The sequence below is a fragment of the Numenius arquata genome, chromosome 25, assembly GCF_964106895.1.
Source record: "Numenius arquata chromosome 25, bNumArq3.hap1.1, whole genome shotgun sequence".
NCBI classification, from domain to species: domain Eukaryota; kingdom Metazoa; phylum Chordata; class Aves; order Charadriiformes; family Scolopacidae; genus Numenius; species Numenius arquata.
The window spans coordinates 5,831,328-5,853,769 of record NC_133600.1 but is presented as its reverse complement, the minus strand read 5'-3'; the positions used below and the strand labels follow the sequence as shown (position 1 = coordinate 5,853,769).

Genomic DNA, 22,442 nt, shown 5'->3' with positions numbered 1-22,442 from the left:
GGGCAGCTGGGGCCGTCCTGGCACCGCCACCGGGCCCACGGGGGAACCAGAGCCCGGAGCATCCCACGGGTGGGAGCCCGGAGCCCTGCATCCCACTCACCAACCCCCCGCCGGGGCCTGCAGCAACGCCCCGTGGGACGGGGCTCATCCTCCCGGGGCTGACAGACACCCCCAAACAGGGGGAAACCCCACAGGGGCCTGGGGTCCCACGGGAGTCAGCCCCAGTCCCATGGTGTGGGGCTCTCTGCCCCCTAGACCCCTCTGTGCAGCTCTGGGGTGCAGCACCGAACCCCCCCACAAACAGCCACTGAGAGCCCACCGCCCCGAGAGTGCCGGTGTCTCCTCTGTGCCCCCTGTGGGGCTGGAGATGGGCCCGAGCCCCCCCCAGGGGCCGCTGGGGTCCCCCTTCCCCCCCCAGCCTCGCGCCCCGGGTGCGCGTTTGGCTTTTCCTGTTTCAGGTTCGCCTGTGAAGCCGATGAGGAAATAAGGCGGCGTCACACGCGCCCTCCTGACAGTTCGCCCCGGCGAATGTGGCCGGCGCGGTGAGGAGCGCGGCAGCCAGGCCCCGCGGCTGCACCGAGCCAGGGGCCACCGAGAGCCGGGGCTCGGCCGCCCCCGGGAACCATGTTCTCCCGGAAGAAGCGGGAGCTGATGAAAACCCCCTCCATCTCCAAGAAGAGCCGGGCGGGAAGCCCTGTGCCGCAGACCCTGCCGGTGAGTGTCTGACATCCCCCCCGCTGGGCTGGGGGTCGCGGGGCCACGGGGGCTACAGGGCCACAGTGCCCACAGAGCCACTGGGAAGAGCCGCGGGGCAGGAAGGGGGACCTGGGTACAGTCATGGGCTCCGTGAGGAGAAGAAGGGAGCCGAGGAAAGACCCTGCTCACTGGGCCTGGGGGGGATTTTGCCCCAGATGAAGGGGACAGAGCAGCTGCCTGGGGAGGCAGGAGGGTGAACAGGGCTGGGGAGAAACGGGGGGCTGCTGCAAAGGGCAGGGGAGCCCCACGGTGGGGGCTGCGGCCAGGGGTCTGGGGAGGACAGAGAAACCCCCAAACTGCCCAGGGGACAGGGGTGGGAGCGGGGGGATGCCTGGGCTCAGGCAGCCCCGGTGCCTTGGCTCTGCCACGCATTTATTTACTGTCGGGCACCCCCCAGCGCTGGGGGGTGCGGGAGGAAGCACCTCGCCTCCATGGGGCCGGCCGGGGCTCCTCCAAGCACCCCGGCACTGCCCGCCCCGCGCCTGCGCCCCAGCCCACAGAGCATGGGGCGAGACGGGCACGGCGAGATGGGGCCGAGGGGGCCCCGGAGCCGGCCCACGGCTCCTTAGCGAGGGGCACCCATCCTCGACCCCCCCGGGAGAGGGGCTTATGGGTGGCGGACGGAGGGATGCTCGGCCGGGCGGCAGGGAGGAACAGCTACAGCCCCTACTCGGCAGGGCGCCGCCGGACGGGTAAAGCCCACTTGCCCACGGGCTCCCTGGACTCGCTGCCCCACGCGCCCGCCGTGCGGCTGACGGTACGGCCGGGTGCCCCCCACGGGTGCCGGTGGGGAGGGACCAGGGTCTCCAGGGCCGCTGCACCCCAGGATGGGACGGGGACAGGTTTTGCAGAGCTGGGCTGGCCCCAGCCATTTTGGGGTGTGGGCCATTGGGTAGCCCCCTTGGAACCTCACGGTGGCCCAGCTCCAGGTCACCCTTGCCTACGGCAGCCTCGTGCTCCCGGGTGGCTCCCGAGGGGAAGGTGCTCGGTGTTTGCCCCATCGGTACCAAACGGCTTCCGGCCCCGCTGCCGGCAGCGCCCGGCCAGGGATGCTGAGACCCAGCACACTCATGTCACACCTGGGTGCCTGAGGGACACCGATGGGAGCTGCTGGAGGGGCGCGGGTGGCCACAGGCCCCCTCCCCGTGCCACAAGGACCCTTGCTGGGTGTGTGGCCCCCGTGCGGTGCAGGACCCCGGAAGATGCCAAAATCGGCCCCTCCCTCCAGGCAATTTTACCCCTAGAAATTGGGGGATCCCTCCGTCCGTAAAATATCTGCAAAGTCTCCGGACAGTGGCCTGGGAGGTGCCCCCATCGCCGCCCCCAGCCCTGGCAGGGGGGGGCTGTGCCCGACCTGGGGATGAGACAGGCTGAAAAAGAGGAAGGGCTGTGTGGGGCCCGATCCTGCTCTCGTCTGACTGTGCCAGGGTCCCCAGCCCAGCGTCCCCGCTCCATGGCTGGGCTGGATCCTCGGGATCTGCCGGGATACACAACTGGGGAAACTGAGGCACAGCACAACTACCAGTCCCTCACACAACAGCCTGTCCCTCCAGGCCGGTGGCATGGGGGGTGCTGCCCCCTCCCTGCCTGAACTGGGGTCCCCACTGTGCCCCGTGTCACTGGCTGTGCCCACTGGGGCTCACCCTCATCCCTACTCCCCAGGACCTCTCCCGCAAGGATTGCCTGGAGGCGCCCGGCCCCGGCCTGGGGGAGCTGCCCCCCGCCAGCTCCAAGCTCAGCACCAGCCCCAGCACCGTGGGCACCCTCAAGCGCCCCACCAGCCTCAGCCGCCATGCCAGCGCCGCCGGCTTCCCCCTCACCCCCGCCGGCCCCAGGGCTGTGCCCAAGGGGCACAAGACCCCCACATCCTACAGCCCCATGGACGGGGAGGGCCCCTTCATCGACACGGAGGACATCTCCCAGCTGCTGACGGATGTGGCCCGTTTCGCCGAAGCCCTGGAGAACCTGCGGGACGTGGTGTTGCGTGACGGTGAGTGCCAGGATGCCCCCCGGCTCCCGCCAGCCCCAGTGCCGCCCCACATCACCCACTGCTGCGGGGATGGCGCGGGAGCATCCCCTTCCTGGGGACAGACTGGAACCTATGGGTGGGGGTCTGTGCCCGGGCTGGGAGGGAACTGGGACCCCCGGGGGGCTGTGGTGGCCGTGGGTAGAAGGTGGTGGGTGGCTGCTGGGAGCTCAGAGCCAGGATAACGTGGCTTCCTGCCTGCGAGCTATTTTCATCCGCCCGCTTTCCTGTTTACAGCGCGGTGGTGCCAGCTGCCTGCCAGGGCCCCCAGAGCCCCACAGGGCACCGGGCACGGCCCCCGGCCCCCCTGACCCCCCAAACCAGCCTCACTGGGGCGGCTGGCGGGATGGTGTGGGACAGGGTCAGGGGGGCTGCAGGCGGGGGGTCAGGGGGGCTGCAGGGCTGTGGGTGGGTGTCTCTGCCCGAGGAGGCAAAGGGAACTGTGGGGACCTCGTGGTCCCCATGGCGAGGTGGGGCTGGGGGGGGTGTGTGTCACATGACGCCGTGTTTTTGGTGCTGGTTTTGCAAACATGTTGACGCATCCCCACTCGCCGGGGAAAACGGCAGCGCCCAGCCCGGGGAAACAGCCCGAGCCACAGCTGGGCCACAGGGAATGAGGCTGGGGTCTGCGCTGCCGGGGGGGCAGTGGGATGGCAGCCGGGGGAACAATGCCTCCAGGTCCCTCCAGGTTTGGGCATTGCAGGGGAGGGAGGACACAGCCCCGAGCCGGACGGTGAATGTCCTGCTGCCGTCCCCGCTCGGGGTCTGCGGTTATCACTGGGGCCGGTTTGGGACAGCCGTCCCCAAAGGATGGAGCCGTCCCTGAGGCCGTGAAGAGACGGGGAGAGGTTGGGGGTCCATGCAGGGCTGACCCACAGGACACAGTGTGGTTTTGAAGAATCCATCTCTCCTCTGCACCCATCCAGCCCCATTCCCACTCTGGAAGGAGCCTGGAAACAGGAGCAGGAGCAGAGGAAACCCCTTCCCGACCCTGAGCTGGGGGTGCCAGGCTCCCATCCCAGCGCTTCCCTACGGGAGGCTCCGCATGTCCTAACACAGCTGGCAGTGCCCAGCCCCGGCACTGGGGTAGTGGGAAGTGGGGCCGGACCCCTGGGCTGGAGCCCATGGAGGGGACTGTGCCCAGGGAAGGACCCCGTGGGATGCAGCAAGCCCGGCTGGATGGGGGACAGTGGCTGGACAACCCTGCCCCATCCCTCCCAGCGGCTGGGAGTGCCCGTCCAGCGGGGAGGAAGGGAAGGAAACGAGGAGGAAATTCCCAAACTGCTTTCAAGGGAAAAAGTTACTACTGAGGAAAAAATGCCTGAAAGGTCAGGCTGCCCCAGGCCTGCCGCTGTGCCGGGGGGGGGGACACCCGGGCTGGCTCAGCCCCGGTGGGGCAGGGGAGGAGGGCAGGGGAGGTGCCGGATAAGCAGGGTGCAGCCGTGCCCATCCCGGGGAGCCCTGAAGCCAAGGGGATGGGCTGCACAGTCTGGGAGCCTGGCAGGACCCTGCCCGGGATGTGGCAGGGGGTGGACAGGAGGCTCGGGAGGGCAGGGACGTGGGGCAGGGATGTGGGGCAGCGTTTCAGCCCCCCTCTCTTGCAGACCCCAAGGAGCCCCAGCGGCCGCTGGCCCACGAGTGCCTGGGTGAGACCCTGCGCATCCTGCGCCAGGTCATCAACAAGTACCCGCTGCTCAACACCCTGGAGACCCTGACGGCTGCCGGGACCCTCATCTCCAAAGTCAAGGGTGAGACGATGGGGCTGGGAGCTCTGTCCCACTCCCCTCCTGCCCCATGATGGGATGGGTGGAGCCCAGGGAGCCCATGGTGGGGGCTGCCAGGAGCAGAGCTGCCCCACAGACAGGCAGAGGGGGCGAAGGCATCACCTGCCTCCTCGCTGTGCTTTAGTTTTAAGGATGACGTGGTTTCAGAAATGACAGAGCCCAGATCCCTGCCCGGGGGTTTCCAAGCACAGCCGCAGGAAAAATACTGAAATGGTTGGATCCGGCCCCTGGCAGCACCTCGTGTTTGTGGGAGCGGGGTCTGTGGAGCCCAGATCCTGGCTGGGGCACCACCTCCTGCCTGCGGTGACACCAGCGGGGAGGGGGACGGCTGCGCTAACCGCAGGCAGAGCACAACACTTTGCGTCATCGTGCTGCTTCCTGGACACCAAGCAGCAACCGCGAGGGGACAGGAAGCCTCGTGGCGGGTGGCAGGAGGTCTGCCGTGGGGCTGGCCCCACGCGGGGCCGGGACAGAGCGAGTTCAGGCTGCCCACGTCCCTGGGCAGAGGGGTGGAGGCAATTCCCAGCCCCTCACCGCAGTGGGGGGGCTCAGCTCACTGGCCTTAGCCCCCCACCAGGGCATGAGCGAAAGGTCCCGGGGTGCCACAAGTGCCCCTTGGCCCAGACACCAGCCAAGCGCCATCGGTGCCGGTTCCTGTTGCTGCCGGCGGTTCCTCTTTTGGTTGAGAGCCCTCCTGGAGGACACCGTTCCTCCTGGGAGGGGGCGGGTCTGGAGGTGCCGTGGGAGAGCGGAGGCAGAGGAGCAGGTCCATGGGCAGCAGCGTTGGGTGACAGGAGTGAACATGAGCCAAGTGATGCTGGCAGGGAAGCCAGTCCCGGCTTCCATGTCCCATTGCTGCAATGGCAGAGACACCGCACTAGAGGAAGTCCCTCATCCATGGGGACGGTCCTCTCCTCCCTTGAGCCCAAACCAGCCTCAGCCCCGGGGCAGAGCCGAGACGGGCAGCTCCTTCTCTTGCCTGAGACAGGGACAGGCTCTCGGCGACAAGGCTCCTGCATTTCCCCATTTCCAGGTTTCCATTATGAATCCAACAATGAGACGGACAAGCGGGAGTTTGAGAAGGCCGTGGAGACCATCGCGGTGTCCTTCAGCAGCACGTAAGGGACTTTTGCCCAGCCATCCCTGGAGAAGGTCCCCTGATGGAGCCAGAAGACATTCCCCCCCAGCCAGGGCACCCTTGCCCTGTTCCTCCACCCACGCGTGGCCCCAGTGGTGCCTGGTTTGGGGGGTTTGGGGACTGGAGGGACCCTGTGGGGAGGGCTCATTCCAGCTCCTCCAGTTCCTCCAGCACCGAGGAGGGACCACAAAGCCTGCTCGAGCCCACAGGGTCCGTGTCCCAGCCCCTCCTCAGTCCTGGACCAAGCTCTGCTCCTCCACCTCAATTACCAAGAACCTCATCACGTGGAGCTGAGCTGATTCCCGCTGAAACCAGTGGTTCCAGCTCCGACTGCCCTGGCCCTTGCCCGGTCCCTGGGATGCGGGTCGGGTGCTGCTGGGTGACAGCCCTGCTTGTCACTGCCCGTCCCCTCCTTTCCTGAGCCCTGTCCTGTTCCTCTCGTCACAGCGTGTCCGAGTTCCTCATGGGGGAGGTGGACAGCAGCACCATCCTCTCCATCCCACCCAGCGACCAGAACCAGGTGAGCGATGCCCGCTCCCATCACGGGGGGCTCGGGATGTGCCGGCTCGGGAGGGGGCCGAGCCCCCAGCCCCAGCTGTGGAATTCCCAGCCCACCTCCAAGCCCAGAGGAGCTGTGTGTAGGCTTTGCCTTGCTCCTGTCCTCGTCACCATCCCAAGGAGGGGAAAAGCCACCCAGCAGCTTGATCCAAAGGGCAGGGTGGCCTCGGAAGGGATGGAGCAGCTCTGGCACCAGGGCTGTGGTTGCTCTCTGTAGCTCTGCTCTGGGCTGGTTTGCGCACGGAGCAAGGTATTTCTCCAGCGACGTTCCCGTTAGCTCTTGGCCCCAGACTGGGCACTGCAGACTTCCAACATCATCCAGAAGCTCCGGGTTTCTCCCTCCCCTCCTCCCAACAGCCCCTCAAACTGCTCCCCCTCCTCTTGCCTGATCACTCCCTCTTCTCTCCCAACTCCCAAAGAGCATGGAGAGCCTCTACGGGGGGATCCCGGGGCCTGGAGGAGATGGCCTGTCTTCGGGCATGGAGAGCTATGACACGGGTAAGCAGGAGGCTGTGGTGCAGGGGTCGGGGTGGTGGGGTACCCGCTGGCAGGAACCAGCATCTTCCCCACGGCTCCTCTTTAACGCCCCCAACCTCCCCTCTCGTCCCATCACAGGCCGCCCTCCTGCCGAGGAAGTGGACGTGATGCTGCAGCGCTGCGAGGGGGGGGTAGATGCTGCCCTCCAGTACGCCAAAAACATCTCCAAGTACATGAAGGACCTCATCGGGTACCTGGAGAAAAGGACCACGCTGGGTGAGACGGGGAGGACGGCGGGTGGGTCAGAGGAGGGGGGCTGAACTCCTCAGAGCAGCATCAGAACAGGTTGAGGTTCTGTATGATCAACGAGGCTGAGGGAGCCAGTCACTGCAGGGACAGCGGTGACCTTCATTCCTGAGGTTCCTGATTTATTTTTCGGAAGGAACCCAATCAGCGGGGAAATCCTGGTGTCTCCTATGTCTGTTCACTTCTTCCAACCTTTTTCTTCCAGAAATGGAGTTTGCCAAAGGGCTTCAGAAGATGGCAAACAGCTGCAAGCAAACCATCAGTCAGGAGGTGAGGCCACTTGTCCCTGAAGCCACCTGGCATCTGGGCTGTGTCAGGAGAAAGCAGCCCCTGGAGAGCTCGTTCTGAGTGACCCAGCTTCAGAGCCCAGGGCAACTGGAGGATGCGTCTCCTCCGGTTCACGCCACAGGGCTGGGGCTCAGGGTCGTGCCTGTTCTTGTTTCTCAGACCAACATGCCTTTCCTGTCCATCTACCTGCTGGCCCTGGAGCAGGACATGGAGCACGGGACCTCAGTTCTGCAGGCGGCCAACACCCTGCAGCAGCAAACCTTCCTGCAGGTGAGGGGACGAAAGGCTGTCTCAGAGGGGTCTTCCCTGGCAGCAAGGGAGGCTGGTGGTCTCCTTAGTCCTTCTGCCACAGGCAGCTCTTTCAGAAACTGGAATCCAGGGAATCCAGCTGCCGCTGGGCTCAGCCACCGCTTGGTCTCAGCATTCCCTGGCTTTGCTCTGGCCTTGATGGATCAATGAGCCCAAGCTCTCAGCCAGATCTAACCCCCCTCGAGGTCTGAGAGAAGCCCCCCCAAGTCTGGCAGATCAACCAGCACCTCCTTATCCGAGGTCTCTCTGCGTTCCCCCACTCCCCCACCAGACCAGCCCAAGCTCCCCCCAGGGAGAGCCGCTCTCCGGGGCCGTTTGCCATGGAGGGGCCCATCGCTGCAGAGGGTGGCTCTTCCTTAGCTCAGTCCGGAGCTTCTGGCACTTCCCAGGCTGCAGATCTTTGTCCATGACACAAACCCTCCCTGTAACCGAGCCCAGATGTGCTGGGGAATGATAACAACCACCACGGGGAACTTCTCCTTGCAAAGCCCTTTTTTGCAAAGGGGAGAGGAGCCAGCATTTAGCTCAGACCAGCCTGGGGGCTCTTTCTCCCTCCCAATTCAGCCGCTGACAGTGAGACGCCTCGAGCATGAAAAGCGGAGGAAGGAGATCAAGGAGCAGTGGCACCGGGCGCAGAGGAAGCTGGTGAGTACCAGCCACACAGCAGGGGCAGGGTTTGTGCCCCCAAGCCCACCCTGGAGAACCCCAGACACATTCCCCTCCGTGGATGGTGGGCTCCTGGCCTCCCTCCAGCAGCGTTGGGTGCTTTGTCCCAGGAAAGGGGCCCTGGGGAGGTTGTGGGACGTAACGATGCCCTTGGGGAGCTCAGTCCTCACCTGGGGTCACTGCTCCCCTGGGCAGCAAGAGGCAGAGGTGAACCTGCGCAAGGCCAAGCAGATCTACATGCAGCGCAGTGAGGAGCACGAGAAGGCCAAGTACATGGCGGTGAAGGCGGAGGAAGAGCAGCAGAACACCACCAGCAGCATCACCACCAAAACCCTGGACAAGAAGCGGCGGCTGGAAGAGGAAGCCAAGAACAAGGTAGGAACACGATAGCTCTGGACCCGGGCTGAGCCTGACAAGAACCTTCTCAGGCCTCGCTGTCCCAGCACAGGGGCAGCCCTGAGCGAAGTGGGGTGAACTGAGCTCCCCACAGATCCTCAGACATGGCCCTGGAGGAATGGGGTCCAAGTGCAGAGAGATGTCCTCCTTGTTCTCCTTACCTGTGAGCTGTTCCCATCTCTTGCTCTCCTGGGTCTCAGGCAGAAGAGGCGATGGCCACGTATCGGACCTGTGTGGCGGATGCAAATACCCAGAAGCAGGAGCTGGAGGACACCAAGGTGAACTCCCTGCGGCAGATCCACGAGGTGATCAAACAGAGCGACCAGATCATCAAGACGGTGAGTGGAGTTGGCTTGGGATGGCCCCCAGGGCCGGGGGTGGCCGTGCCCTGCTCGTGAGAGGGTCAGAGCTGCCCCCCCCAGCAGACCTGGCTGCAGCTGAGCTCCAAGTGGACGTGAGCTCTCCTCACTCCCTGGTGCTCTGAAACACCAAGGCTCAAGGCTTCAGACCAAGCACCGCTCCGTGCTCCCGATGTCCCCCCTCACCCGCAGCTCCTCGTCTCTCTCTCTGCCTTGTATGTCGGCTCACAGCGCTCACGCCTGATTCTCTCCACGCTGTTTTCAGGCCACCATCTCCTTCTACCAGATCATGCACATGCAGACGGCTCCGCTGCCCGTCAACTTCCAGACGCTGTGCGAGAGCAGCAAGCTCTACGACCCCGGGCAGCAGTACGCCTCCCACGTCAGGCAGCTGCAGCGCGGGGACGAACCCGACATCCAGTACGACTTCGAGCCCTACGTGTCGCACAATGCCTGGTAGGAAGGGAGAGGGAAAAATCCCCCACTGTTTTACACTCGTCTTCTCTGTCGCTGGCAAAATCCCCCTGCAGACACCAGCGTGCTTCCTGCTGGGAAAACTGGGGCTGGACCAGCTGGGAATCCTTCTCACGTCCCTCCATGGATGGGAGAGGCTCTCTAGTAGCCAAGGCAGAGGACTGCAAATCCCAAGACATGTGGAGAGCGGCCATGAATAAGGCTTTCAAGTCTCCTTCCTTCTCATCCACTCAGATGTTCCCTTTTCTCCTTCCTTCTGGCCATCAGGTCCCCCTTCGCTCGCACACGGAAGGGCAGCTTCAATGCCAATGACTTCTCCACGGGCGGGGGCTCGGACGGGGCCGGGCTGCCCAGGGACGGGGCCGGCTCGGAAGGAGGAGTGGGAGCCAAGGAGCAGCAGAGCGGGGCTGTGGGGGCCGAGCGGAGAGGTGAGCCCCCAGCCCTCAGCACCCCCAGCCCCACGGTCAGGGGGGGACAGAAGCAAAGCAGGACCTCCATGGGTACCAGGGGGGCTTCTCTTCGCAGCAGGAGGACAGGCTGGAAGCTTTGTGAGCTGAATTTCCTGAAGGACACATAATCAGATCCACTGGGGGGTTTGCTCTTGCTAGTGCTGCCAAACAGACCGTTCTCCACCTCCCCAAGACCATTCTCTGTCTCGCCGTGTCTTCTTTCCCATGCTGGATGGTGTTACTGAAGGCCCCACAACCCCACCAGCCCCTTCCCCACCCTGTCAGCAGGAAACCAGGCACCTTCCTTCAGGAGTTTGTGTGTTTCCCAGAGTCCAGGCTCTTCGCCTGTGTTTCTGCCTGAACGCAGGAAGCAATCTCAAGAGGACTATGTGTTTTCCTCTGCAGGGGGGAGAGGACACCAGGTCCACAAATCCTGGCCGACCTCCATCACTGAAGGCGACAGCAGCCTGGATTCAAGCGCAGGTAGATCCCGAAACCAGCCCAGGGCGGGGGGTCCTTCCCCTTTCACACCCTCACCCCAAACCCAGAGCCTCAGAGCTGGGCGGGACCCACCACTTCTCCTTTTGATCTGCCTGGTAATAGCACCGTGTTGTAAATAACTGCCCTGATCCCCATCCCCAACAGGATGGGGTGGGGTGGGGTGGGATGGGACGAGGGACCACTGAGCTTCACGCTGCTCTGGCTGCAGCGGGGCACTGTCCGGGCAGGCACAGCCCCTGCTCCCTCCCAGGTTCTTGTTTTCTCCCGAGAGCTGCCCCAGCCATGCAAGACAGACAAATTCTCGCTGTGGGGTTCAGAGCACTCTCGGAAGAGCAGCAGCTTCCCCAGTGGCCTCACCGGCTGGTGGGTTTTCTTTTGGCAGGTGAATTCAGCCATAAGCTCCAGCGACTGTCTTCCAACGGCACCATGTCCTCCAGCGAAGAGCTGGAGGAGAAGGATGAGAACTCTGCCACCCCCTTTGAGCAGAGTAGGTGACAGCACGGGAGGGGACGCGGTTCCCTCAGTGTGCCCCCCACACACACCATGGCCAAGCCAACTGCGGGCTGACTCTCCCCAGATTCGGTCGTTCCAGTAGTTCGGCAGCCTGGCTGCAGCTGCGTTTCCTTGTGCTCTGCTCGTAGGCATCAACGGGATGACCCCAGAGATGACGGCTCCAACGGGGCCCTTCCGGAACGTCGGCTTATCCAAGGCTGCCCAGACTCACCGGCTGCGCAAGCTCCGTGCCCCCTCCAAGTGCCGGGAGTGCAACAGCTACGTGTACTTCCAGGGAGCAGAGTGCGAGGAGGTAGAGCTGGGAGGAGTGGGAAGAGACGTGGGCGGGTGGAGGAGATGGAGGATACGTCCCGCGAAGGGGGAGACCTCACTGCTACCCACGTTCGGTCCCGGGATTCACTCCGTCCCCAAACCAGAGCCACACGCTCTGCAGCAGCACGTTGCGGTGCCGCTCGTCACTCGGGTGTCACAGGTTTGCTGTGGAAACCCGACCAGCAGCTCTGACACACGTGGTCAAACCCTGGGTGTCACCACAGCCAGGAGGTCTGGGTTCCCTCTTCCCTGAGCCTCAGCAGAGGTGCCAGCATGAACTTTGGGGCACGACCACCCACTTCTTCTGACCTGTCTTTGGGGAGACATTCCTCCTTCGGGGAGGGGTCCATGTGCTTTGTGTGATCCTGTGGTGTCCCCAAGAAAGGCATTTTTCCTGCCTGCCATCCTGTCCAACGAGCTCCTCATTCTCTGAGCGATGCCTGGTGTCCCTCAGTGGCTGCCCCTCGCCCTGACCCATGGTGTTGCCTCCCACCCCACACATTTCCCCCCGTTTCCCAGTGCTACCTGGCCTGTCACAAGAAGTGTCTGGAGACCTTGGCCATCCAGTGCGGGCACAAGAAACTCCAAGGGAAGCTGCAGCTCTTCGGGCAAGACTTCACCAAGGCTTCTCAGAGCAGCTCTGATGGCATCCCCTTCATCATCAAGAAGTGCATTTCGGAGATCGAGAAGCGGGCACTGAAAACCAAGGTGACGCACTCTCTGTTCCCTCTTCTTCAGCTCCGCTGCCTTCTCTTGAACCCACCTTCTGCCTTGGTAGAACAGACACATTTTTCAGATTCCTTGAGGCAGGAAGCCAGAAAGTCCCGGGTGATAAACTTGGCCCTGATCCCCCAAATTCTGACCTTGGAAACTCACTTCTCTTGCCTCCCTCCTTCCTGAGAAACAGAAATGACAGTAACGTCTGAGCTGGAAGGGGATGTCCCAGAAGGACTTCTGAGAGGGATTTCCAGCCCCTAGAATTTCACTGTCTCATGCAAATATGAAGAAAAGCATCTCTCCTCACCTCAACTCCACTTTTCTCTCTTTTACAGGGCATCTACCGAGTTAACGGTGTCAAGACCCGGGTGGAGAAGCTTTGCCAGGCATTTGAGAATGGGAAAGAGCTGGTGGAGCTCTCTCAGGCCTCCCCTCATGATATCAGCAATGTCTTGAAGCTCTACTTGAGACAGGTAAGGTGCTGGTGACACCTCCTGCCGGGGAAAGAGGTGCCCAGAGGAAAGAACTGCCCCAAACCAAACCTGGCATCACCGAGTTGCCTCTGGCAGGAGTAATTCTGCACAAACTGGGCAGAATTTGTGGGTGCTGAGGGGTTCCTCCCAGCCGGGAGCGGGTCAGTGGTGGGGATGTGACCATGAGCCCCCCCCCGAGCCGGCTGTGGGTTTCCTGTTCTCGCGAAGCCCTGGCACGAGGTGCTCACTGTCACTTCGCCGGGCTCCCGCGCCGCTGCGGCATCAGCACCCGCAGGCAGACGACGTGCAGAGACACCAAACCCTCCCTCCCCTTCACCTCGGGGGAACCAGCAACTCGAAAAGGGAAGTGATCCAGCAAATGCCGCTCCGCATGGCAGAGCCGGGGCTGAGCTCACGTCTCCCTGTCCCACTGTGTCCCTTGGGTGTCCCTGTGGTGGGCTCAGACGGGTGCTGTGCCCCTTGCGTCAGCCCGTGGTGGTCTCAGACGGGTGCTGTCCTCCGCCCCCAGCAAACACCAAGAGGCAAACTCAAAAACTGGCAGCGCAAACGGCATCACCCACATCCTCCAACCAGCCACCGCAAGGCAGAAGGAGAGGAAGCAGCTTCTCCTTCGCGCTGCAGCCTCCCCGCTTAACTCTTTCCTGCTGCCTTTCTTGGGGCACTGCTCTAACCCCCCAGAAGGGCTCCCGTGCAGTAACCCCAGCATCGGGCTCAGCTGTAGGAGGGATCTGTGTCCCTGGGTCCCCGCACAGACAGAAGGGCCCTGGCCCACCTCTGCGGTTTCTCCAGAGAAGAAAAGCAGAGTGGAGAGAGAGGAGGAATCAGCCCTGAGCCACAACCCACCCTCTCACTGCAGAGAAAGGGGTTTAAAGTCCCTCTGTGAAGCCTTGGGCTGGAGGGACCCTGCTCTGCTGTGGGTTTTGGTCCCCAAAACCATCCCTTGAAGCCGCTCTGAGAACATCACCAGCCAGACAAAAACCACCAATTAGTTAACAGGCTGCTCCGGGTGCCTCATACAAATTTCAAAGCAAGAGTTTCCACCTAACCACAGCCCCACCTTTGCTGCAGGCTATGCCGATCACATCCTGCCTTCTCCACCCCAGAACAATCCATTCCCGTCCTCTCCCATTCCTCTCCCTCCAACCACCTCCCATCTGCTGGGAACCTGCCGCTCTGTCCACCCGGGGCCAGGGCTTTTCTAGGGAAAAGAGAGAATCCCTGAACCCTGACCCAGAGGGACCCATCCAGCAGAGAGCACCCGTGGGCTGATCAAATGCTGCTTTTTTGGCTTGAACTTCAAAGGTGCTAATTGGCTGGGACAAACGAGGCGGGATTTATACGCTTCAGGAGATGGATAAATAAACATTACCTTCAGGTTGCGTGCCCTGCAGGCGCTGGAAGTGTTCCCCTGCTGTAGGAAGGTTCCCTCAGCTCAGCAGCCCTGGGCAGGGCTTGGTCTTGGGGGGGCACCGCTCCCCGGCACCCACCTCCCCTCTTCTTGGTTGCAGCTGCCGGAGCCCATAATGCCCTTCCGCTTGTACAACGAGCTGATGGGGCTGGCCAAGGAGAGCCTGCAGGGCGGCGAGGGCAAGGGCAAGGGTGGCAAGGGTGGCCCCGAGCTGGTGGACAAGGGAGCCGACACCGACAAGGTGGTGGTGAACCTGGTGCTGAAGCTGAAGGAGCTGCTGAAGGAGCTTCCTGCGGAGAACATGGCCACGCTCCAGTACCTCCTGCAGCACCTGAGAAGGTGAGAAGAGGTCCTGAGCCCCTGCGGGTGCTGGGGCACATTCCCTCTCTTCCCTGGAGTGGGAAGGTGGGTGCAGCCTCCCCACGGCACCCACACGGGTAACGGGGACAGCCCAGCCCCAATTCCCTGCTGCTCCCAGAGCTGGTGTGTGCCACGAGAGGCATCTCCTGTGCTGCCGGCCCAGCAGCTCCTCCAGCCTGGATGTGCCAGGATGGGCAAGCCCTGCCCATCCACCTGCCCCTTCTCCTGGCTTCCTCTCATGAGTTCCTCCTCTTCCTCCCCAGGATCGTGGAAGTGGAACAGGACAACAAGATGACCTCGAGCAACCTGGGCATCGTCTTTGGGCCGACACTGATGCGCCCAAGGCCCACGGATGCCACTATTTCCTTGTCCTCGCTGGTCGATTATCCCCACCAAGCTCGCATCATCGAGGCGCTCATCATCTTCTATTCGACCATCTTTGAGAAGAAGGAGAGCGCGGTGCTGCCCGACTCCGGCAAATACTCCATGGACAGCAGGGAGGAGGCAGCCAGCAGCTCAGACCTGGTAGGAATCTGTGGGGCAGGGAGCACCCTGAGGAGATGGGGATCCCACCAAGACACCCTGTCTGTGCTCAAAACCCGGAGCAGATCAGCCAGGGCAGCCCCTCCTGCAGCCCCAGCACCCCTGAGCAGTGCCTGGCCATGGGTTCTGCCCCACAGATGGCCCCAGGGGTGTTTCCCCATCCCTGCTGTGCCCCACGACGGTACGGGTCTGGTTCAACACTGCTGCCCGTCTCTTAGAAAACCTGCCTTGCTTCGTCACATCCCCCTGTGCACCCCCACTCCACTCGCGAGTGATTTTCTGCCCCAAAAGAGCAGTCCCCGCAGGTGACAGGCAGGGGGTGGGAGGATGGAGCCTACTCACCTTTACACAGGGAGAAAAAGATGGCATTTCCTGTGTCTCAGTGAATGAGAACGTTTCCTCCTCCTCCTCCGTGCCCTCACTGCTGCTCTTCCTCCCAGGCCAATGCAGGGTCCCAACCCCTGGCTCCCCCCGGCAGTGTCCCCCACCCGGAGCTGCCTTCGGAGAAAGGGAATTTGGGTTACGGCTCCGACTCATTCGCAGGTAAGAGAAAGGTGCCCGGTGACTCCTCCCGAGCGGGCACAGGTCTCTCGGGAGGTACCAGGGTCACCAGTGGCGATAACTCAACGCCCTTCCCCTGCCTTGAAGACCACGAGGTTGCTGAGCAAAGCTCCCGCTGGAGCCGCGGTGCCGGGTGAGAGCGTAGCACCTGCTCCCTCTGTCCCGCAGAGTCCGGCGACCGCTCCGTTGACTCCGACTCGGAGCTGGAGGACAGCGGGGAGCTGGGGTCTGCCGCTGCCGGGGTCCCACCACGAACCCAGCTCAGCAAACAGGGGAGCGAGACCAGCACCGAGGAGGCTCAGTTCTGCGACGAGGGCAGCGAGGGGCAGCGGAGCCGCAGCTGCAGCGTGGGGCAGTGGGAGGTGGAGGGCACCGCTCCCCGCTGCCGCAGCCCCCCAGGAGAGGAGCAAAGCGATGCAGAGGAATACCCCGAGAGCCGCCTCTCCGCCGCCGGCATGGACCACAACACAAACCAGTCCAACAACGTGTCCTCGCCCACCGCTGCCTGGTGTCTGGCAGCCGGGTGCCCAGGGGGCGGCGAGCAGCAGCCCCGGTTTGTCTGAGCCACCCAACAAAAGCCCCCCGGATGCTGGGAGGGGGCAAAGGGGCAGAACCCAGACGCCGCCCGGGAGCAGCGACGCGCGGAGCTGGGCTGGGGAGGGTGGGGAGGGACCACACGGAGCCCTGGGGATCTCGGGGGGGTTTGGTGTGTCAGCTACAGGCACCGTCCTCGCTGCTCCGTGGCTGGAGCTTTCACACAAAACCCCCTGAGCCCCTCGGCTCCCGACGGGGGCAGGTCCAACAGCCCAGAACTACGTGTCCTGGGAAGGAGCTGAAGCCCGCAGAGCCCTCGCTGCTTGTTCCGGGCTGGAAAGGGACCCGGGGCTTTGCTGCTCCCCTGCCGGGCCACGGGCTTCATTTTGGCCGTGCTCCCTGATCCCACGCCTCCGCTGCAGAAACCGAGGCAGGAAGAGTCAAAGGATCTGACCGTCCTCGCTGGCTGCGGCCGGAGGGGAGAGGGGGTGATACAGGGGGAGGTCCCCAACAGCGGGCAGGAGAAGGGCACCGTGGCCAGGCACGGACAGACGGACACCACCGAGCACCGTGGGCTCGGGCTGGCTCTGGGGAAGAGGACAGACACGGGGAAGGGGACACGGCTGGGGGAGCGCTGGGGTCGGCGCAGCTGGGTAAAATCCACCCGCACCATCTCGCAGGGAGCCGGCTCGGGCCGCACCGCCTGCCAGGCCCTGCGAGGGGCAATTATCGTTTCTAACTGACTGTTCCGGGCACCCCACCTCCAGCCGGGAATTTGCTGCCCCCACGCTCCTAAGGGACACGGGGCTTGGCCAGCGCGGGGCCCTGCCGGCCTCGGGGGACGAGGTTTGCGCTGCTGCTTGTATTTATGGGCATTTTTCTACCTGGCGGGAGCCTCGTGAAGAGCAGCCACAGGCTGTGAGCAGGATGCGGGGACGGGGGGTCCTGGCTGCAGGGTCCTGAGCTTTGCCTCATCTCTCAGGGTTTGGCTTTTTGATTGATATTTGGTCTCTGAAAATCTGAGCTGCGAGTCCAGGACTGCCCTGGTGCTCCTCCAGCGGAGCAGGGAGCGGGTCACCAAGGGGAGACGCCGCCTCCTCGGGACCCTCACGGCCCCAGCCGGGTCCCAGCCCCCGCCACTGTGAGAGGCTTTTTTTGTTTGGTTTTTTTTTTTTTTTTTTTTTGTAAAGAGATAATAACCCTTCATGAATCCACTACCTCTGCTGGCAAAGGAACTTTGAGGGTCAAATGAGACCAGTCAAAGTATATTTTTTTAAAGCTATGAGACTTTTCTGCACTGAAGCTATAGAGAAACCAGTAGATTTTAAGCTTAGAAAGAGCTGAAAGCTGTTTCCTTCTATTCCCCTGCCGCTGCCTGGGTGCGTCCCCCCTGTCACCGCCCAACGTGCCACCAGACCCGGCTGGGGACAGACACGCGAGGGCACCTCACACGGGGGCAACGCGCGGCCCAGGGCTCCTGAGGAATTGCACAAACCCAAAGCTTTATCTAATAATCAGCCAGAGCTCCCCTCGGTGGGACGCTCTCAGTCCCTCCGCTCACGCGTGGGAGCAGCCGCCCCCCAGGGAGGGCAGGAGCCGAGGGAGCCACACGGGAGCGGTCCCAGGCACACCGAGCGGCGTTTGGGGGTCACACGCACCCCGTTACGGCAGAACTGGGCGACTGACCCCTCAGAGGATCGGTCCCCAGCCCAGGGAGAGCCCGGGCTCCGGTTCCTGGAGCTCCCCCAGGACTCACGGGGAACGCCCCTGGGCACGGCAGGGTAAAGGTACAACCCCCGAGGTAACGCACAGGTAAATGGTTTTTCCCTGAGCCATGGAAGGGCCCGAGCTCTTCCGGCTCTTCAGCCAGACGCTGGGATTGTCCAGCGGCTCATTTCCCCGGCAGCAGGAGGGAGGCGGAGGAGGGACCCCCTGCCCGGGCGGTACCAGGAGTGAGTGACTGTGAGGGTGGGTGTGAGTGAGGGAAGGGACAAAAGCTGCGCTTGAGCTTCACGTGGTGACAGGCCCCCTTCTCTCCGTGCGTCAATGCAGCGCGGGAGAAGGGAAGCGTGTTTGCTGCCCCGCGCCCGTGCTGCTGCAGGAAGCTGTTACGTGTTTCGCTGTGTTCGGATTGACACGACTCGCAAAAATAAATAAAATCTGTGTGTTCCAACCTGTGTCCGTCCCGGGGATCAGAGTCTTCCAGAGCCACACACCGTGGCCGCGGGAGGCTACGCACCGTAAGGAAGGACTCCAAGTATTTCTAGCAAGTAAACTGAAGTTTAAAAAACCCTCAAGAGAGCTGAAACAGATTAAAATGAAAGTGACCGAGGGAGATAAGCGACTCTCCAGCTCAGTATCCGATCATGGAGGTCTCAGAACAAGGGCCGGAGGGCAGAGGTGAGGGAAGGAACGAGGCAGCGCCAGAACCACACACCGAGTTCAGAGCCCTCGGGGCGAGCTCCGGGCGAGTCCAGCAGAGCCCCGGGCAAGAGGGGAACCCGCCAACTCCAGAAGGTACAGGGAGAGGCTGAGAAACACAGCACCAGTGAGGAACAGCCAGAGTACAAACCTTTATTATTTATTAAAAATAAGATCCTATAAAATAAAATAGGAAAGGCAAAGGCCCTTTTCTCCACTCGCCTCCTCCCTGCGCCCTCCTGCTGCGCCAGGTGATTCCATGGCTTGAGTCCTTCAAAGACCAAGGGGTTACAGCAAAGTCGATGCTGGAAAACAAAGAATTAGGCTGAGTAACATCCCTGCAGGGAACCTCCTGGGTCATCTAAGAAAAGGCAGAGATCTCGGAGGGTCTGTGACTCGCTGGTGGATGGGCCGATGGGGATGCGTCACACAACTCCCCCACAGCCGGAGGAAGCAGAACTCGGGGTGTGAATCACCCCCCTGAGCCCCACTAACTGCCCCGAACACCCACAGGTGGGTACCGAGGCCCGGAAAGCTTTGCCCCGCTCCGTCCTCTCGCCAACAGCTCCCTCCACGAACAATCTAAAGCTCTGAGACAATCTCTTCCCGGAGGCAGCTCACTCCAGCTCAGCCCCCCCGCTGCCCCGCGGCCTCCGCTGGCCGGGGGCGGGTCGCGCTCGGCCTTACCCCGCAGCCCCGCGTCACTGCACCAGGCGGTAGGTGATGTAGCGGCCCGCGGTCTCACTCGGTCTTATGATCTTCACCACCTGGAAGGGTGACAGAAGGGACTGCTGAGGGAGAGGAGCTGGTGGCAGCACCCCCGCAGGGCTCCCCGGCCCCACACAGCTGCAGACCCCGGCAGCGCGGGGCTCTCAGCAGCCACAGAGACACCGGCGCTGAGCTCCCCGCTGCAGGCGGGGGCACAGGGTGGAAGTGCCGCCCCCCAGTGCGAGGGAAGGGGAGATGGCAGAGCGTGGGGCTGTGTCACATCTCGCCTGTCACCCGCCTGTTCAGCAAGCGGCCGAGACTGCCATGTCCTCGCTAGAAGCTGCTCACCATACACACACCCGCCCCCCACCCACCGCAGCTTTTATGTTTGAAAGAGACCCCTCTGCTGCCTCCAGGAGCTCTGAAATACCCCAGAGGATCCCCCCTCCTGGCCCTGCCCACGGCTGGTGCCTGAGTCTATTCCTCTCTCACCTGCCCACGCTTTATTCCAAAGTACCGGGCCACGGGATCGCCGGCCTGTATCCTGGGGAGCTGGTTCTCTCTGAGTTTACTGGGTGGGGGGTTAAGGAGAAGCTCCCCCAGCAGAACATGCGACCGGCCCAGGTTCCCCTTCGTCAGCGCAGCTCGGGGAAAAAAGTCATAAACCACCACACACAGATATACTCATTTTCAGCCCAAAGCCTGTCTGCCTCACGCCCAGGCAGGAAGGGAAGGAACAAACAAAGGATACTATCTGGCCAGCAGCTCCGTTACTTCTTCTTTTGTCATGACAACGTGCTCCGGGACCAACTGTAAACAACAGGGGAGAGAGGGTGAGATCACGAAGCCAGAGAAAGCGAGTGGCTCCTCACAGCGGCGGGAGAAGTGACTCCTTTGTCAGGAAGAAAACTCTGAGTGTGTCGCTCAGCCCAAAGGCCGAGAGAAGGTCCCCTGGGAGCAGCTCAGCACCAGAGACTGATCATCCCGCCCTCGCTCCGCCGCCCGACACCGCTCACCTCGTGCTCTGTGATGTTGATCAGAAGCTCCTGCTGCAGGAACTGCTCCAGGATGTATTTGGGAGCCATGTCGACCAGGGACTGGGAAGGGAAAGCTGTGTCAGACGGCAGCGCTGCTCCGGGACAGCCCTGCCCCTCCATGAACAGCCGCCACGGCGAGCGTGGGGTCACCACATTCATGCTCAGACGCAGCTACACAGGAGCAAAGACATCTCCTGACCACTGGCAAACATCCCCTTTTCTCTTGACTGCTCCTGGGCCCTTGGCTGTTCTTCTGGAACCAGAACCAGCTGTTCTGGCCAAATGCACTCGTACGTTAAGCAAGAGCCTGCATTAAGGTACCAAAGTCTTCAGCAAAAGATTTTATCTGGAAGGATATTCTAGGCTTTTATTTACCTAAAGCAGCACTTAAAAACAGACAAGCAAGACATCCCTGGCCCACAGCAACCCTCTGACTCTCAGGCAGCCTCCCCTGACGGCAGTTCGTACCTGCTTTGCCGAGGGGGTCATGCCCTGCTGCACCACGATGAGCGCTCTGGTGATGTTCTCCTCCTGCATCCTCTGGCAGTACATCTTGATCGTCTTTATTCCAACCTTGGGCTCCTCTGGGGAAGGAGTTCCAGAGGAAAGGGGTTACAAAGAGCCCTCCCTCATTCTCTTAACGCCCCCAGAGAGCAACACACCTTTCTGGCCACAGGAAGATCTGGACAGGTTGGAAGAGTGGGCTAACGAGAACCTTATGAAGTTCAACAAGGACAAGTGTAAGGTTTTGCACCTGGGAAAACATAATCCCAGAGTGCAGCATGGGCTGGGATCTCCCTGGGGAGCAGCGCTGTGGGAAGGGCCCTGGGGGTCAGTATGAGCAAGCAATGGGGCTGCTGCAGCAAAGAAACCCAACGTGATGCTGGGCTGCATCACCCACAGAAGACAAAAAAAGTCATTATCCCACTCTGCTCAGCACTGGTCAGGCCACACCCGGAATCCTGTGTTCAGTTTTGGTTCCCTGCTGCGCAAAAAAGCTGTGGTCAGGCTGGAGAGGGGCCAGAGAAGGGCCACGGAGATGATCAGGGGTAGCTGCTATATGAGGAAAGGCTGAAAGAACCAGGTTTGTTCAGCCTTGAGAAAAAAAAGGCTCAGGGGAGACCCTATCACCACGTTCTAGTATTTAAAAGGTGGCTGCAAAGAAGATGGAGGCTCCCTTTTTACCAGGAGTCCCACGGAAAAGACAAGGGGTAACGAGTACAAGTTACTCCTGGGAAGATTCCAGTTGGACACCAGAGGAAAATTTTTCACAGTGAAAAAAATCAGCCATTAGAATAATCTCCCCAGGGAAGCGGGGGCTTCCCCGGCATTGGGCACCTCCAAGGTTGGGCTGGGCAGGGGGCTGGGCTGTTGTGTTTAGAGCGTGCTTTGGCTGAGAACGGTGGGGCCAGATGATCCCTGAGCTCCCCTCCAAGCCCAAGCCGGGATTCCATGGGTCTAGGATGATTCTATAGCTCTAGAATGGTTCTAGGATGATTCTATGGTGATTCTATGGTTCTAGGATGGTTCTAGGACGGTTCTAGGACGACTTTATGGTTCCAGGATGGTTCTAGGATGATTCTATGGCTCTAGGATGGTTCTAGGATGATTCTACGGTTCTTCCACCCCGCTCCCGACCCCGGGAACGGCGGCCAGAGCACTCTGAGCTCACCCGGGAAGAAGACGAACATCTGGTCGGTGGGATCGTCGTTATGAGCCACCAGCACCGTCAGGTCGGTGCGGCGGGGCCGCCCCTCGCTGGGTTTGTCACCGAACTGGGCCTTGAACTCCTCCAGCGTCTGATCCAGCTCGTCCTGGGTCACCAGGTAGCCCCGATCGTGACAGAGCTGCCGAGAGAACCCCCTCACCTCAGGCCAACCGCCGCCATCACCACCGGGGGTGGGGGGGCGTACGGGGTACGGGGTACGGGACGGGCCGGGATAGGCCGCAACGACACCCACCGGGCCGCAACGACACCCACCGGGCCCCCGAGCACCGCACACACACCCCGCCGCCGCCCTCCCGCACCTGCATGATGGTCTTACGGATCTTCCACAGGCGATAAGTCTCCTCCTCGTCGTCCATGTTTCCTTCACGGCCCGAGGACCCCGCGGCTGCCCCGGCGGCGCCTGAGGCGCCGCCGGGGCAGCCGCGGGGTCCTCGGGCCCAGGGGCTTCTGGGAGCTGTAGTCCACCGCAGCCCATTGGGCGGCTCCCCGCCATTATCCAACCGGGCACGCTGATTGGCTACGCGGCCCGCAAGAGGCGGTGCCTCCCAGCTTCCCGCGTCGCCGATTGGCTGAGAGGGCGGAGCGCCATGGGATGGGGTCGGGCGTTGTTGTGGGGAG

General features: G+C 62.3%; 2 protein-coding genes across 2 annotated transcripts; one reads left to right on the top strand and one right to left on the bottom strand.

Moving 5' to 3' along the window:
• The first annotated feature begins 1,384 nt into the window (after positions 1 to 1,384).
• ARHGAP45 (Rho GTPase activating protein 45) lies at positions 1,385 to 15,958 on the top strand. The gene is made up of 23 exons (XM_074163737.1): positions 1,385 to 1,513; positions 2,419 to 2,746; positions 4,387 to 4,530; positions 5,600 to 5,684; positions 6,152 to 6,224; positions 6,682 to 6,760; positions 6,878 to 7,015; positions 7,251 to 7,315; positions 7,493 to 7,603; positions 8,207 to 8,287; positions 8,504 to 8,683; positions 8,905 to 9,042; positions 9,329 to 9,519; positions 9,805 to 9,965; positions 10,392 to 10,469; positions 10,870 to 10,974; positions 11,129 to 11,292; positions 11,832 to 12,020; positions 12,365 to 12,502; positions 14,032 to 14,270; positions 14,555 to 14,816; positions 15,275 to 15,377; positions 15,564 to 15,958. Exons 1-23 carry the CDS (start codon positions 1,385 to 1,387, stop codon positions 15,956 to 15,958), a joined length of 3,576 nt encoding a protein of 1,191 aa, XP_074019838.1.
• Positions 15,959 to 18,479: 2,521 nt separating this feature from the next.
• Positions 18,480 to 22,210, bottom strand: POLR2E (RNA polymerase II, I and III subunit E). Its single transcript, XM_074163736.1, has 8 exons — positions 22,124 to 22,210; positions 21,768 to 21,942; positions 20,564 to 20,679; positions 20,075 to 20,155; positions 19,810 to 19,868; positions 19,551 to 19,629; positions 19,038 to 19,117; positions 18,480 to 18,655 (listed from the first exon to the last, which is right to left on the bottom strand). Exons 1-7 carry the CDS (start codon positions 22,178 to 22,180, stop codon positions 19,052 to 19,054), a joined length of 633 nt encoding a protein of 210 aa, XP_074019837.1. The 5' UTR covers positions 22,181 to 22,210; the 3' UTR covers positions 18,480 to 18,655; positions 19,038 to 19,051.
• Between the last annotated feature and the right edge of the window lie 232 nt (positions 22,211 to 22,442).

What these genes read in the sequence shown, in the direction of transcription:
- ARHGAP45 (XM_074163737.1), top strand. Translation starts at nt 1,385, where the DNA reads ATGCTCGGCCGGGCGGCAGGGAGGAACAGCTACAGCCCCTACTCGGCA. An exon ending in CCTCATCTCCAAAGTCAAGG is followed by an intron (nt 4,531 to 5,599) that starts GTGAGACGATGG and finishes CCCCATTTCCAG; the next exon opens with GTTTCCATTATGAATCCAAC. An exon ending in CGGCTCCGACTCATTCGCAG is followed by an intron (nt 15,378 to 15,563) that starts GTAAGAGAAAGG and finishes TCTGTCCCGCAG; the next exon opens with AGTCCGGCGACCGCTCCGTT.
- POLR2E (XM_074163736.1), bottom strand. Translation starts at nt 22,180, where the DNA reads ATGGACGACGAGGAGGAGACTTATCGCCTGTGGAAGATCCGTAAGACC. An exon ending in TCAACATCACAGAGCACGAG is followed by an intron (nt 19,869 to 20,074) that starts GTGAGCGGTGTC and finishes TGTTGTTTACAG; the next exon opens with TTGGTCCCGGAGCACGTTGT. An exon ending in ACGGAGCTGCTGGCCAGATA is followed by an intron (nt 19,630 to 19,809) that starts GTATCCTTTGTT and finishes CCCCCCACCCAG; the next exon opens with TAAACTCAGAGAGAACCAGC.